Raw genomic sequence first — 16,209 nt, 5'->3', positions numbered from 1 at the left:
TGTTTTTATGCCAAAAAGCTTACAGTTTTTACCTTTATGATTCCTTCTATTCTTACAAAGTTCTATTTCAGCAATAAAATACTAAAAAAGTGGTTTCACTGTTTATAATACAGTTCTTTAATTCAGAGGTTAAAAACTTTATCTGCAAAAGGCCAGATATTAAATATTTTCAACTTTACAGGCCACACTATCAGAACTACTCAACTCTGTTTCAGTAAAGCAAAAGCACCCAGAGATATTATGTAAGTGGATAAATGTGGTAATGCTACAATAAAACTTTATTTACAAAAACAGTATACAGAAAAACAAAACAGAAACACAGAGGGCAGACTGGATTTGACCCACTACTGATAGATAATTTGCCAACTCCTGTTTTAAATTCATCTAGGATTTATTTATTTTGATGTGTAATAGGCATTCTTTTTCTTTCTCCAAATAGCTGGTGAATTCCATCCATTCACAACCAACATATCAAATACCTTTAAACATTTCTTTGTGGTAATCTATTCTGTATCATTAGTAGCCTGATTAATCTTACAAAATCACACTATCCTAATGAAAATAATTGTGGGATATTTAACCACTTAATAGAGTTTCCCACTATCAATCTCCCTTTTTCAGAACGTATGTGTAATGTGTGTGCATGCCTATTCTTCAAAACATCTGAACCTATTGATATTTTCATCAGAATTATATAAAAACTATACTTTAATCAAGAATAACTGATATCTTACATTTTTTAAAAGGTCTCACCATTCAGTTGTCTTTTACCTCAAGTCTTTTACCGTATTTTTAGTCGCTTTGCTGTGGAAAACAGTGTGTCTTCTCATCATTTTATCTAACTGGGAAAGAAATGATTTATAGAATATTTCTATCCTTTATAAACTAAAATTAAACTAGCTATTCCACTAAACTTTCATGAATTCCACTAATTCTCTAATAAAGATCCTTACCAGCAAACGATGATAATTTTGTCTCACCTTTTCCATTATTTCTTCTAATTTCTTTAACATGTATTGGGTCGAAAATCCAACAAGAGTTAAATAATAATGCTGACATCAGTAATTTGTGTTCTTTTAGTAATTATTAACAGTAGGTTTCCATCAGTTTACTTTTAAATTCAATGACTGTTATTGATCTGAAGTAGATATTTCCTTACCATGATCAAGAGAGTATCTATTACAAGAAATGCATAGTGAATTACATGAAATGTCTTTTGGTATCTACATATCTATCTATCTAAGTCTTATCTGACTTGGTGGTGAAGTTATATATTACAAGATTTTCTACCACTGATTCATTCTGACACTCCTACATTATATAGCATAATGCAAATTTTTTAAGTAAAAAAAAGGTTTTAATCTCAAAAAACTTGAGAAAAAAAATCAATACTCATTGGCACACTTTAATGGTCTTCCATCAGCTCTCTTTCTCAATGTCTGTGACAAGTTATTCCAAACTTCTGATATATTCCTTAAGCTTCAAGTACATATTACTTATGTATATAGTAAAGTACATATCTTAAGGACTCTGTTTATAAACCCCACAAAGCTGTCAAGGCAGAATCGTGTATATATTAGTATCCCCCAACAATGACTAATTTTATAAATACTTCAGCAATGGCTAATAACTTGAGAAGTGAAAATCTGATGACCCAAAAGCTTTCAGAAGCAGAAATGTGTCAAAACAAAACAAAAAAATTCTTTACCAATACCTTTTTTGTTTATCATAAAAAAAAATCCACATTGGTATCCCAAGACAGTATTTTAGAAATGAAGAACCCAGTTCCTATAGCCAAGTTAGCTTGACGTGGCTTTAAAAATATATAAAAAAAAGAGGCCCCAACATTTAATTACTGCATTCTGATATCCAAGACTGTATGACTTACTATAGTAACAATTAATTAACTTTCTAATCCATTTATTTCAATGAAAGGTTACAGATTAGTATTCCTTTTATTTTGAGCAAAAAGATAAAAAAAATCAGGATTTTAATGTAATATTTACTGAATTTCCAGCTTTTATATCCTACAGAAAAGGGAAAAAAGAAAAATGAGTACTCTGACTCCTTAAAGTTTTTATTTTATAACCTGCTCTAAGCCTTTTTTTTTTTTTTTAATTAAAGAACGTTTATTTACAGAAAAACTGGTAGATCATATGGTCTCGAGTAATTCTATGAAACTAGTTTCCTCATCTACAAATGGAGTTAGTAATCTACTCTGGCATTCTGAAATAAGAAGATGAAACTGTACAAGTAAAAGCATCTGTAACTGTAAAAATACTACAGAAAATATTACTGTGGCATGCAATGGGATTTGAAGGAAGAAATGAAAGTAGGAGGCCAAATGATGTTATGCCAGTAACAGACAGCAGGATGACAACTGAGAAATCCAGAAGAAATATCAAGAGCAAATAAACAAAAGAGGTGAAATTCATATACACCCATTTCAGCACCTTAGTGATTTACATGCAGAAGTAAAGAAATTAAAACCAAAACGAATTTTGTAAGAATTAGACAGTGAGCTGAAAGCAAAACTACAAGTTAAACAAAGAGAAGAGCCAAGGGAGGTTATGACACGGTGCCATGGGCTAAAGCTATGATCTTGTTAAACCATGAGAAAGTATTACTAGATACTGCTAGTAAATAATGGTCAAAAGTAAAGGCACACCTATTAAATCTATCAGTATTTTATGAGAGTTAGGTTAATAGTACTGTTTTAGAGACTAAGATAATAATACACTGGAACTCCCTTTTTTCAGTCTATGGGAAATGAATAAGAGTGATAAAGAATTAGGCAATATTGAACAGCAAAGAATACAGATTTCCAACGGTCATGGGGGAGAAATACCTAAAAAACAGGACAATGAAAAAGGGAGAGGGAGAAGGGGAAAAGAGGGGAGAAAGGAAGGGCGAGGAGGGGGAAAAGGAGGAAAGCGAAGGGGTGGAAAGGAAAATAAAGAACTTGGTATCTCTAGTTTAACATGAAGTCCCTGAGGGATTTCTAGAAGAATTATCAAAGGTCTGATCCTACAGGATTGGAATAGCTGATAACAGAGAGGACTTCTCAGAGAAAACCAGCTTTATCCACTCACAGGCAGGGACTGTCTTACTGGCAGGTCAGGGTAAAGAAGGCTTCTGGACCTCAAGCCCAGGACCTACACACACTCCTGCTTGATTCTCAAAGTATTTGGGGAAGTTCTTTCCCATAACTATGATGAAACTTCATATTAAGCATTTTATAACACATTATTATGCTTTGAACAGTATATAAAAATATAGGTATCTTTCTGTCCTGATAGTTCCATCCTCTTAGTATTCTCCTGCCACTAGAACCTTTGATTGTTTTCAGAAAAGTAATACAAATAACCTTTCCTAATGTCCTCTTCCCCAATGTATTTGGTCTTTGATATAATTGCCTTTTTGTCCTGAGGAAAGTGTTACTCCCTGGGTCATGTTCAGGGAGAAAAGGATGCTTTTGGTACCCAGCCAGCATTACGATTTTTTATGGATTTCCCATGTTCACACTGGGGTGTGTAAACAGACAGGAGATCTGCCCTGTATAGACACATGGTTACAGTCTTCTGAGGCATACACTGCAACATGAACTTCCCCTACTTGACAGGACATTTCTTTTCTGATATCCAAGAACTCCATTTTGCTTGCTTCTATTAAGCATGATTTTAACCTACCCTCTATTCAAATATTTTCATGTTTCTTGTTTACTATCTTCTTTGTAACCACTATATTCATACCCATACAATTCCTAAAGCTTTATCATCATTACTTTACACAGCAACCTTCCACTGGGCACCATGGAATTCTTGCTTAACTGAACATCAATCTGACTCTACAAATCACTTACATCTATAACTCATCCACTCTTCTATCTCCTTACTCTACAACAGTGGTTCTCAAAAGCAGAGATTTTGCTGCCCAAGGGATATTTGGTAACTTCTAGAGACACCTGGGGGGTGAGGGTGAGGGTGCTGCTACAAGCATCTAGTAGATAAGAGGACAAAGATACTGCTATACATCCTACAATGCACAGGACAGCCCCTCATAATAAAAAATTATCTGGCCCAAAATGTTAATAGTGCCGAGGTTGAGAAACCCTGCTCAAGACATCGGAATGAAAAAATTTCTTCCACATTTTGTCTCACGTTCTCAAGCCCCCTAGTATAATAGGAAGATATGGAAAGATAAGTTTTCTCTAGATTAACTGTCATTTCAGAGAAATAACTTATTAATGCTAAATTTACTTTCTTAGCCTCTGAATTCATGAGATCTGTATAAAACATAGACCACCCTTGAATAATTGCTGTTATTGTTTATTCCAGCAGTCCTCAATCTTTTTGGCACCAGGGACCAGTGCTCCTATGAGAATCTAATGCCTGATGATCTGAGGTGGAGCTGAGGCAGAGATGCTAGCGCTAGGGAACAGCTGCAAATACAGATGAAACTTTGCTCGCTAGCCCACCGCTCACCTCCTGCTATGCAGCCCAGTTCCTAACAGGCCATGGACCACTACCAGTCTGTGGCTCAGGGACTGGGGACCCCTCGTTTATTCATCACTTCCTACATTCCAAAATGATTACAGTATCTAACTTCTTTCTTCTATCTCAACACTACAATGTCATTAACTGCATAGATAACTGTGCTGACTTCAGGACCTCAATGTTATAGGATCTCTATGACTTTTACCTCCAGAGAAACAACGGAATAGCAGAGCTCTATCCTTACCCTTAATAATCATAGATCGCAAATTTGGAATCCCCTATCACCCATCAAAAGCTCCTTTACCTTCTACCCAATGATCCAATGAACTGGTTCTTCAATCAATTAACCTTTGCAAAGATAATCTGTCCATTACTCCCTCCTGAAAAACACTTAAATCTATATATAGCCTGTCCTTCATTAGCAGTAACTGCAAAAGGCTTATTACCTTATACAAACTCAATCAAACCATAAACTCATAAACCACCATAATCTTTCAGCTATGACTGCTGTATCAATTTCTAATCCATTAAGACTCACACTTTCCTTAATCCTGCACTGAAATTGTAAAAATCAGAAAACAGTGGTATTTAGGAACAAAGTGGATTAAAAGCCTGAATTACTATTCAGGAAAAGTTTCATGAAATTCTTGTTGATTCCTTAGCGTTATTCTCAATTGCAATTGCCTCAACCTTCATTAAGAGTCTCCTCTCACCCTATCAACAAACTGCTTCACTTCTTAATCAAGAACTTCCTCTCAAATGATTAATTCATGGGTGAAACAAAAAGGGGGAAAAAAAAAGGTGAAATGTTTACTTGAGCATTGTCAGGTTCATCTTTAATTTTGTCTAGTAGTCCCTGCTGTGGTGCCATTGCTTTGTCATACTCATCATCCAAAGGTTCTTCTTTAATTCTAATATTTGATGCAAAGGAATTCCCCAGTTCCGAACCAATGGATTCTTTATTGGCAAATGGATAGCTGGAATCCTAAAACACAATATAAAGGATTAATAAATATTCAGATTTAAAATTTATTCCTCTTCAGGTTTAACACCCAAAGAAAAACTCATTGGAAATGAAGAACTCTATGGACATTCATTAGAGTCCCTATACCTAAAAGTAAATGTGACATATGTCTAAATATCAAATACAAATAAAGAATCTAAGAGCTGAGCTTCTTAGGACATCTCCAAAGATGTTCCTTCCCAAATAATACAGCTAAATAAATAGATAGATAGATAGATAGATAGATAGATAGATAGATAGATAAATAAATCAATCCGTGCTCTACCTACTACATATAGTTACGCTTTAGAAAGTGACATAAAGAAAACTTTGACACTTGCCACAGTTACAGCATTCTGCATACACACTGAAAACTTACCCTAAAGTTTGTTTCTGGGGTTTGTGGTAAATGGGTATGTAATGTTTCTTCAACTTGATTAGCTATTGAAAGAAAAACAAAACAAAACAAACACATGTATATGAATAACAAATCTTATATAAAGAGTGACCTAAAAAGCTATAATTTGATAATCACCTCTCTTTTCCAACAAAGATGCTCATTAGCATGAAATGGGTCCCAAAAAACACCCAAAAAGTAGTTTTGCTCAAAGTAAACAATCTGGGCCCACCTAACTTTTAGCCTCACCTCACTTTTCCAGGCTCAAATATAAAAAAGCAGTTACTTTATTCACTATGCTCTGAAAATTATTTGTTTGTTCTTCCCCAGTTCAGCTTATACCATTCCAAATCCTTTCTATCTATCCTAATCTTCATACAGTCTTCCAGACTCAGCTCAGTTCAAAATTCACCTCTCTATAAAACCTTCCCTGGCCAATAAGTTAAAAATAATCTCTAAGAATACCTAAAACACATTGTTTCAATCATGTGAAAGAAATCTTGTATAGCCTTATGACAAACCCTTCCATTGTCTTTAATTATAAATTAAATCTTATGTTATTCAATTGGTCACTGACATGTGTACTACTTGATTTATCTTGTCTCTCCTACTAGATATTATGATCCTTGAGGATAAATTACCCTTATAATTTTCAATATCTCTACAGAGGATACTGAAAATATATACTGAAAAATACAGTATACCAGTGTATAGTGTTCTACGTAATGAATACTTAATTGTTTTTAACAATACTGCTTTGTTCTTTCTACCATATTTTTCCTAGCATTGTCAGAAGAAATTTAAGGGTTGGTATATTATATCTTACTTTCCTTTACGTCTACTGAACATTTATTAAAATATTACTATTTTCACTATACGAGGTTAGGCCCCAAGATACAAAGATGAATATGACACAATCTGACCCTCAAAAAACTCCTACACTAATAGGTAAGGCAAAAACAAATACAGAACTGAGATAAGTACTATAAATAATGAGGCATGAACAAAATGCTATGGAAATACAGATAAGGAAACAATTCATTCTTAATGCAGAAAGGTTGGGGATGAGTCAGGAATTGTTGGATAAGAAGTACTTTTACAGGCATACACAAAGAGAAAAAACATGCAGGCAAATGGAACAGTAAGAGAAAAGGAAGGCATGAAAATATATATTTAAGAATGGAGCTAGAGCTAAAGTACAGGGTACACTGGGCAAAGAGGCTCAAGAGGAATCTTAAGAAACTTCTAAAACATAAAATAGAAATGTTATCAAAAAGAAAAGCCCTCCCTAATTTGGACTAATTGGTGGGACAGCAGTTTGAATTAGTGCTTACAGCACAAAGAAGTTAAATCCAACTTCAGGTTCCAATGTTCAATCAAAGAAAATGAACAGGTGATTCGAGTATCTTGCCTTCTCATCAAAATATTGCAACCAGGGGAGGGAGAAATGAGGTTTAGAGCTATTTTTCAACCATTTATACCATTACCAAAAGTTACTGGGAGAAATTCAGTCACTCTGCAAAGAACAAGCATAAAAGAAAAATGACAAGCTTACAATAAATTTAACTGTTCATATTTCGCTTAGCATCAGAATAAAAGCTATATTATCCACATGTTGTTACTTATTGTGTTTTATAGTGCTATTCCAACAATTACCTGCTTTATCAAAAAAACTGCTTTTCAACCTTGAATCCAACTCTTTATGGGGTTTATCCAACCGTTTTTCACGTTCATGATAAGTTAGGTCTCTATTTTTCTCCTTTCCAGAAAATGTCTCTTTGCTGTTTTCTCTTACTAGACTAAAATCTTTCCGTATTGATTTAAAGACAGAAACCTGATCAAACTGTTTAGGAAAGTCTTTTTTTAATTTATTTTGGATTTGTATTTCATTTTCATTGTCTGATTCATGCTGTGTGACTCTTCTCTCTACTTCCAAGCTATCATCAGTATGAATTGAAGAAACAAGATTGTCCTTTGAACTAAAATCCTGTTCATCCTCATTGTCACTACCAACGACTGGAATTCCTGCAAGATCCCCAGAGTTCAAAAAATAATCATCTTCATCCAGCAATGAATTTTCAGATCCTGTTTGATTCGGCATTCCATAAGACATGCTGTCAAGGGTAGGAGTTAAGTTGTGGTCTATATCTTCAGATATTTCTGTATCCATGATACCACCACCTTAAAAAGTAAAATACTGTTTAGACAAATGATAGTGCTAAAGTTGACCACATTTATAAGGTCTGTCTGGTATTTAATCAAATATTTATATTTTCCTTTCCAAACAAAATATAAATACCAAAGTATTCAATTAACACTTTGAGATAGGTGTGATAGATATGATTATCTCTATGTGATAAAGGAAACAGGGATCTAAAACTTGAGAAATTATTTTAGGTTAGGAAGAAAAGCAATGTGATATATAAAAAAGTACCAACTTCAGAATCAGACATATCTGTGTTGGAATCATAGCATGATCACTGAAAATCTGTGTGGTCCTGAGAGAAAACTCTCAGGTTTCTCTATCTTTAAAACAGTAAATACTCACCTTGGAGATTAACTTATGGTGAGGATTGATAGTATATATAAAGGGCTAACTAAAAGTGACTGAAACACAGAAAGTAATAGAAAAGTGATATTATAATTATTACAATGATTATTCTGGGAACCTAATATTAGAACCCAGGTATCTGGTCTCAGTCCCAATTTCTCTGCAGTAATTCTAATAAACACATCAGTTAATAATTACAATGGTAAATATTTAAACATAAAAATAAAATTAATCCGAGCCAGGATAAATTAAAAATTTGTTTACTGTTCCAAACTATATGTTCAAGTCTCTCTCATTCAAAAATAAAACAAAAACCTTCCAGCCTTGTATTTTATCTCCTGTCTTCATTCACCTTTCCTTTACAAACTTCCTTTTAAAAAAAAGAAGTCTACATTGGTTTGTTTCTTTATCTTAATCCTTTGAAGTGCATGCAAGCTGGTTCCTAATTTTGCACCGGAAATGCTCTTATTAAGATCATCAATAATCTCCCAATGGTCCAACCCATTATGATTTGTGTGCCTTATCCTTTATGTGGCATACCCTTCCTAGATAAAATTCCTTTGGTTTGACACTATATTTCTTTCTACCTTTCTAATTCATCTATTTTTTGATACTCTTCTTCCTCTAAGCACTCAGTATCAGCTTTCCTCCAAGATTCCAGTCCTCATTTTATATACTCAGACTATTTTATTCACCACCATAGCATTGATTTTTGCTGTTAACTTCCAAAGCACTTTAGCTTAGACCTTACTTCCAAGAGTCAGATGTCTATATTCTTCCTGGCCCTCTATGGACCTCCAACTTATTGCCTCTAAAACCAAACTCATCGTGTTCCCATTCCATGCATACTCTTCTTGTGTTTCCCTCACTTGATCACCAAACCAGCAGTATGCTCAAGAAAAAGAGCACTTCAATTCTCCTTTCCCTTAGACAAATTCTCTCAAATCAGTCTCCACCTGGCACCATTCCAATAACCCACATCACTTCCTACTGACTGTGTACTAACTCAAACAACATGATTATCTAGGAAGCAACTGTATTCTTTCAAATCCTACCCTGAACTAACATTCAACTAGTCCATGAACAACCAAACTGGAACTGATAAAAATACAGTGTAAAGCAAAATATTAGTGGCACCAACAGCCTTGCTTTTATTTGTCCCTGAAGCCCAGATGAACCTTAAACGTGGTTGGTTCTTTAAATCATTCCCTGGGTTCCATGATTCAGGATAAATTCCTCTTTTTGTTTAAGATGATTTGAGTTGGATTACTACTTATAATCAAGTCCTAACTGACAAAGGAGCCAAATGAAAGCTTTCTTCAAGTTCCCCTCCTCCATAAAAACAATAGAATTATCTTTTTAAACCACAAATCATTCTATATTATACCTTCCTTTGAAATCTTTCAATAGCTCCCCACTGCCTAAAGTACTCATTCATTCAGCACATATTTATTAGGAAACCACTCTGTGATAACAAGTATTGTGATAAATTCTCAGGATAAAATGCTGAAAAAGACAGCTATGATTCCTCCTCCTCACAGAACTAGAAAAACAGACAAATAGAGGTAATAATCAAATAGAAAATCACCATTTTTACTTAACCAAATAATCATCAAACAACAGATGTTAAAATCTTAGGAATATCTATAACTACTTTCACACAGTATGCCATAGAGAAGCAGTGAGGGATAAGAGAGCATGCACAGTATTACAGACATTCATTGTACTATTCTTTCCATTGTTCTACTTATTTGAAAATGCTCCTAATACTAGAAGGTTAAAAGGAGGAAATATAAATTAAAAAGCAGGATGTTCACACACACACACACACACACACACACACACACACACACACACACACACACACCCATCCATGTGATAAATCTACTAGAATGTAAGCAATTAAAGATCAGGATTAGAGCCTTCTCTATACAATGGTTTATCCTTAATAACGGACCACATAGCATGTGCTCAGTAACTGTTTCATGAATGGAAAGAATTTGTATTTCACGTGGTCAGCAGTTTAAGTTCCACAGTATAAGAGAAGTCAATACTAAAAAGCAATATTGCAAGTAACTTTCAAAAGTCTCTACATTTAAAGATATGGTATTGGGAGAAAAGGGTAGCCACATGGGAAAACTGGATCCCCAACTCATACCAAAGTAATTGCCAGATGTTCTTAAGGTTTAGACATAAAAATTAAAACAGTAATAATAAAAAACCATGGAAGAATTACTTTTAAGTCTTAAAGTAAGGAAAAATCTTTCTTATGACAAAAAATCCAGAATAAATTTATTAAACAAAATAAAAGATCAAATATAACTAAAATATTCCCAAACCAAACGATTTAGAATAAACTGGTTAAAAAGATTTTACTGCACTTTATATGACAAAAAGTCATTTTCCTAATGTATAAAGAAACACTTGTAGTTCAATAAAGATACAAACAACCAAATACGTAAAAAGCAAAGGATATGAACAAACATTTCACAGAAAAGGAAACACTAAGGTTGAATCTTGCTCATAAGTGAATTATAAATTAATAATGAAATGAGATACCAAGTTCACATAGCAAAGGATTTTGATAACAGCCTGTCAGCTTTGCTATAGGCCAAACTGCCAAACTATGACCCATGGCCAAAAAATATACAAAGAGTTTGTGACAAAGACCGTCTGTGAGCTGCAAAGCTTAAAATATTTACCGCTTGGCCCTTAAAGAAAAGTATAAACTGGTACAATCTAAATTAACCAACCGCACAATTTTTACAATACTTTAAATATACATATCTCTTGAGCCAGTAATTCAAATTCTAAAAATTTATCCTATAGATATAATCTCAAAGAGATCTATGAAAAAGAACATTTATATCAGCAAAAGACAGAAAACAGACTACTGTTCATCAGTGAGGCTAAATTACAATACACACCTACAGTGAAATATTATTTAGATGCTAAAAAGAATGAGGCACCTTTGTATAAGTTCCCAAGGTTGATTAAGTAAAAATATCTAAGTGAGGAAGAATATACATATATTATGCTATCATTGCTATATTTTTAAAAATTTATGTGATTGTATAATTGTTTATGCATAAAAAATATGTTCCATTGATTCTCTATGAAAAAAAGAATTGGGTGGCTGGAAGACAGAAATGTTAACTTTTCAAAGCATCTGAGTTTTGAAGCACATGTATCTATATCCTTATTTGAGAATGTACTTAATTTAAAACTTTTTCAGAGATGGCAATTTCTAACGAAGCATCTAATTTAAATTTGCAAATTTCCCTAGTTTATCAAATAAATATATATGCTGCATAAAATCTTAGTTTAAAATGTAAGTACTAAATTTTTTAAAAAATAAAATGTAAGTACTAGTTATGTATATTAATATATATAATTAACTGGAACAGACTTCTACTCATCATTGTGGACCATATAATCAAACAAAAGAAATAGCTCCGTTTCTCAGAGCCTGGATCTACAGAACAAAACACAACAATACATTATATGTGGAGATAGTTATAGCTAGTGAAACACTTGAAAGCACAAATTTCTCATGGAAGATTCTTAGCTTTTAGACACTGAATATGCTTGGTATATCCAAGAAAAAGCAAGGACCATGTGACTAGAAGTGAATGAGTAAGAGGAAGATTGCTAAAAATGAGAAAAGAGAAAAAAACAGATAGGTCTATTAGGAATTTGCAGACCATAGGAAAAATGCAATATATTTAAATGAGAAGGAAGTCATTAAAAGATCCAGAAGAGGGATTAATATGATTTATATTTTACAAGGATTGCTCTAGCTTCTGTATAACTACTTAAAAACTGTTAAATGTTACTGGAGTAAAGAAAAGAAGCAGGAAAACCAGTTAGGAAGCTACTACAATAATCCAAAGAAAAATGGTGACCAAGGCAAGGATAGTAATGATAGTTGTGAAAAATAATAGTCCGATTTGGGTATATTTTGAAAGTAGAGGCATTTCCTAATATATGAGAAGCTGAGTGTGAAAGAAGTCAAGGATAACACAACAGGGTGCCATTTCTGGAGATGGGAACACTGAGAGAGGAACAGAGAAAGGGATAGGATGAATGGTTTGGTTTGGACCTGTTAATTTTAAGAACCTTATTAAATCTTCAAATGAAGATTATCAACAGGGCAACTGGACATATTAAAGAGGAGTTAAAGAGGAGACACTTGCCAAGAATGACATAAATTTGGAACTCGTAAATGAAGGAATGATATTTTTAATTCATGGGACTAGTTAAGATCACCTAGCGAGTTTATTCACTGCAGATGGAAGAAAGCTGAAAGTCCTGAAATACCTCAACATTTAGAAATCTGGTAGAAAAGAAGGACTCAGGAAGAGACTAAGATGGAACAGCCAATGAGGTAGGAGAAAAACAAGGTGACCAAGATGTCACAGAAACTAAGCAAAATAAATAATAAAGTGACCAACCACAATGAACACTGATGAAAGACCATATAAAATAAAGATTGAGAATTGGTTATTAATATTGGCAAAGCTGAAATGAACTTCTAACTTGACAAGAGCTTTATCAGTGGAAAAATGAGCGAGTGTACACGCAAGCCAGAGTAGAGTGATGCCAACAGAGACTGAGAGGAGAGAACTTGGTACAAATTTTTAGAGAAGTTTAGCTCTAAATTAAAGAAAATGAGTGGAAACTGGACTAAAATTTGGAGTAAAGAGTTTTTCTGACTTTGTACTTTTGTTGCTTTCTTTTGTTGCTTTCTTTGTTGGTTATTTTTTTGGGTTTTTTTTGTTTGTTTGTTTGTTGAAGATGAAGACTATTATAGCTTGTAGTAACTCATGGGAATGATCCAATAAAGAGGGAATAACTAATGAGTTCAGAAGGAAAATCTCTGTGCAACAAGGGATGTGATCAGTACATAAACTCCAATGCAGGTAGGGTACTAGATTTTGTGAAAAGAGAATGGAAGAGTTACTGTAAGCAATTTAAGTACAATATTTGTGTTTGATAATAAAGTAAACTTCATGATGTCAAGTTAATTTTACTTTGTCCTTCTGCTTAGTCCTTGCATACTTATATTCCAACATCATTTTATTTTTATTTTAGGGTAATGACCTTAATTTTATTGCATTTTAAGGTACAACCACCAACTAAGGAACCCAATTACCACATAAATGAACACTGTGAAAAGGCTGTTAGTTACTTTCATTGTTAATATATTACTTAATTCCTCCAATACATTTTTTAAATCAAAGCATAATTTTCAGAAATAAAGAAATATCAATTATAATAACTTTAGAAGTTATGGTTCTCTAACAATTCTCTGAAGCTGCTTTTCTCTCTTTATAAAAGAACAAAGAATCAAAAGAAAACACAAACTCCAAAGAAAGCAAAAACAAACAGGCATAAAAATAAGATAATCTTGGTTCATTTTAAATAAAAGCTTAAATTAACATTTTGTTTTGTCATTGAAGTATTTCTAAGAGATGATTTATTGTTATCCTATAAAATACAATTTCTTAAATAATAAAAGCCTCTTTAAACTATAGATCAGGAACGTAGTTCAATAGTTAGAAGTCCAATATAGTCAGGAATCATTAAAAAAAAAACCGCTGAATCATATCAATTCAGATAAACAAAGATCTCTTCATGTCCTAGACTAAGACTTTTATCCCACCCCTTTTTATGTTAAAATAATAATTTTATAAGGGCTTTAAAACTGTAGAAACAGTAACTTGCACTTTTCCCCCTCAACAGCATCAGTAAGCTTATAACAACTTCTCTTTGTTACTCTCATGAGCTCATTAAACACAAGACACACCAATTCTAAGTAATTCACATTATCTGCAACAATGGTCAATAGAGATTTAAACAAAGAAAAAAAATCCTACTTAAACGATTTTATCTATAAGAGGGGCTGGTAAACTACAGCCCTTGACCAAAGTATAGCCCTTGAGCTAAGTAAGAAAAGTTTTCACATTTTTAAGAGTATAAGAAAGAAGACAAAAGAAGGAGAGGGGAGGAGAATATCTGGGAGACCAACCACATTTGTTGGCCACACCCAACAAAGCCTAAAAGTTTACTATCAGGTCCTTTACAGAAAGTTTGCTGAACCATGACCTACAGTAATATCACTGACTATAGTTCACACAGTACAATTAACATCATGCTAGAAACACATATTGAGCTAAATGGGCCTAGACAACCCCTTAGGGAAATTATCTTAGAACTATTTCTGAGTTAAATCCAAAATGATTCATAACATGGAGATTGTAAATTAGGCACTAGCTACAATCCACTGGTCATAAAACTCCACTTCTAGCTGTGGCTGGCTACTAGTAGCAGAACAACCCTCCTGCTCTGAATAACTAAAAAACTGGACCAAATATATGAAGCAAATATGCTCAGAGTATGGACAACAAGCGACACAAGACTGTCATTTCTGAGAAAATGGAAACAAATAAGGTGACTGACCTGGGCTTTCTGCCTGGGAACATTTACCAAACCCCAGTACAGAGAGGGAAAATTCAAGTAGGGCACACCAGTCTCAAAATACTGAAGAGACAATAGGTTGAGAAAGCTGAAGCAGCGGGTATCTGCAGGACAGACTACCAAAGAAAAAGCGCTAGAAATTCTTTGGTGAAACAGTAAGGCACACACGAGATAGTTGGGGAGGTTATGCTGGTAGGAAGTAATGGGAACTCTGTACATTCTGCTCTGTTTTGCTATGAACCTAAAAATGCTCTAAACATTACAGTCCATTTGAAAAAAAAAAGAAAGAGATCTTGTCAAACACCTGGGAGAATCAGTGACGACCTCTAAAAAGTCACACGTAAAGAGTAGAGATAAACTAACTCCAAAGTAAAGTCAGCCTTAGACCTGCCCTAACAAGATTTTAAAAATAAGTCTCAAAAAGATCAAGCTGACCCAAAGCAACTAACTGCACATCAGAATAAAATTCAACCTTCCTTAAAGAAATTATAATCTGACACTCAGCAATGTAACATTAACAATACCCAGCATCCAATCAAAAAGTATCACATTTGAAAAAGCAGGTCATGAGAGCCATAAAGAGGAAAAAAGTCAGCCAATAGAAATGAGGCCGGAAATAATAGAATTAGAATTAGCACAAAGAAAAACAAACTTAATGAAAAGTAGAAAATACATTTTTTAAAAAGGAACCTCCGAAACTGAAAAATATTGGAAATAAAAAAATAACTGGATAGATTTAATAGCACATTAAACAATACAGAAGAAACTAACATGAAACAGCAAGACAGGACAATATAAATTACACACATAGAAGCACAGAAAAAGGTTGAAAAATAACGAATAGATCACATCTGTGATACAATATTAAGCAGGCTAGAATGGGTATTTGAAAAACGTAAGTTTTTCCCAAATACACTGAATATGAGAGTGCTGAAAAAAAAAACTCCTGTTAACCTAGAATTCTATAACAAAAATAATCTTCAAAAAGGAAGATGCTATAAAAGTACTTTCAGATGAAAGCTGAAAGAAGAGACCTGTATGATAACAAATGTTGAAGCTCTTCAGATGGAAGGAAAAAGATACCTCTTAGAAACCTGGATCTCTACAAAAGAATGAAGAACACTGAAAACTGACAGAATTAAAAGTAAAAATAGACAAGTCCATAATAATAATTGAAGAGTTCAACATTCCTCTGGCAGTTAACTGATTGAAAAAATGGTCAGAAAATCAGTAAAAATATAAGGCCTGAAAAGGTGCTATCAACCAACTGGCAATAATGACA

The 16,209-nt window shown here is 33.6% G+C and overlaps 1 protein-coding gene across 7 annotated transcripts in view; it reads right to left on the bottom strand.

Moving 5' to 3' along the window:
- The window catches only part of ZMYM4 (zinc finger MYM-type containing 4), a 144,916-nt gene that overhangs the window by 53,615 nt on the left and 75,092 nt on the right, over positions 1-16,209 (bottom strand). For 5 of the 7 annotated variants that reach the window (XR_895767.2, XM_011357958.2, XM_023529353.1 and 2 more), the window contains 3 exons: positions 7,553-8,077; positions 5,879-5,940; positions 5,311-5,481 (listed from right to left, as the gene is read on the bottom strand). Coding sequence is in view for 6 of the 7 variants with exons in the window: in XM_011357958.2 (XP_011356260.1) it covers positions 5,311-5,481; positions 5,879-5,940; positions 7,553-8,077 (758 nt within the window). In the remaining variant the exon portion in view is untranslated. Of the gene's footprint in view, positions 1-5,310; positions 5,482-5,878; positions 5,941-7,230; positions 7,408-7,552; positions 8,078-13,752; positions 13,759-15,881; positions 15,890-16,209 lie in introns of those variants that run through there. The other 2 variants (XM_011357960.2, XM_023529354.1) reach the window with 2 other exon arrangements.

The sequence above is a fragment of the Pteropus vampyrus genome, unplaced genomic scaffold, assembly GCF_000151845.1.
Source record: "Pteropus vampyrus isolate Shadow unplaced genomic scaffold, Pvam_2.0 Scaffold36, whole genome shotgun sequence".
NCBI classification, from domain to species: Eukaryota; Metazoa; Chordata; class Mammalia; order Chiroptera; family Pteropodidae; genus Pteropus; species Pteropus vampyrus.
This window is presented reverse-complemented; position numbering and strand designations above follow the sequence as displayed.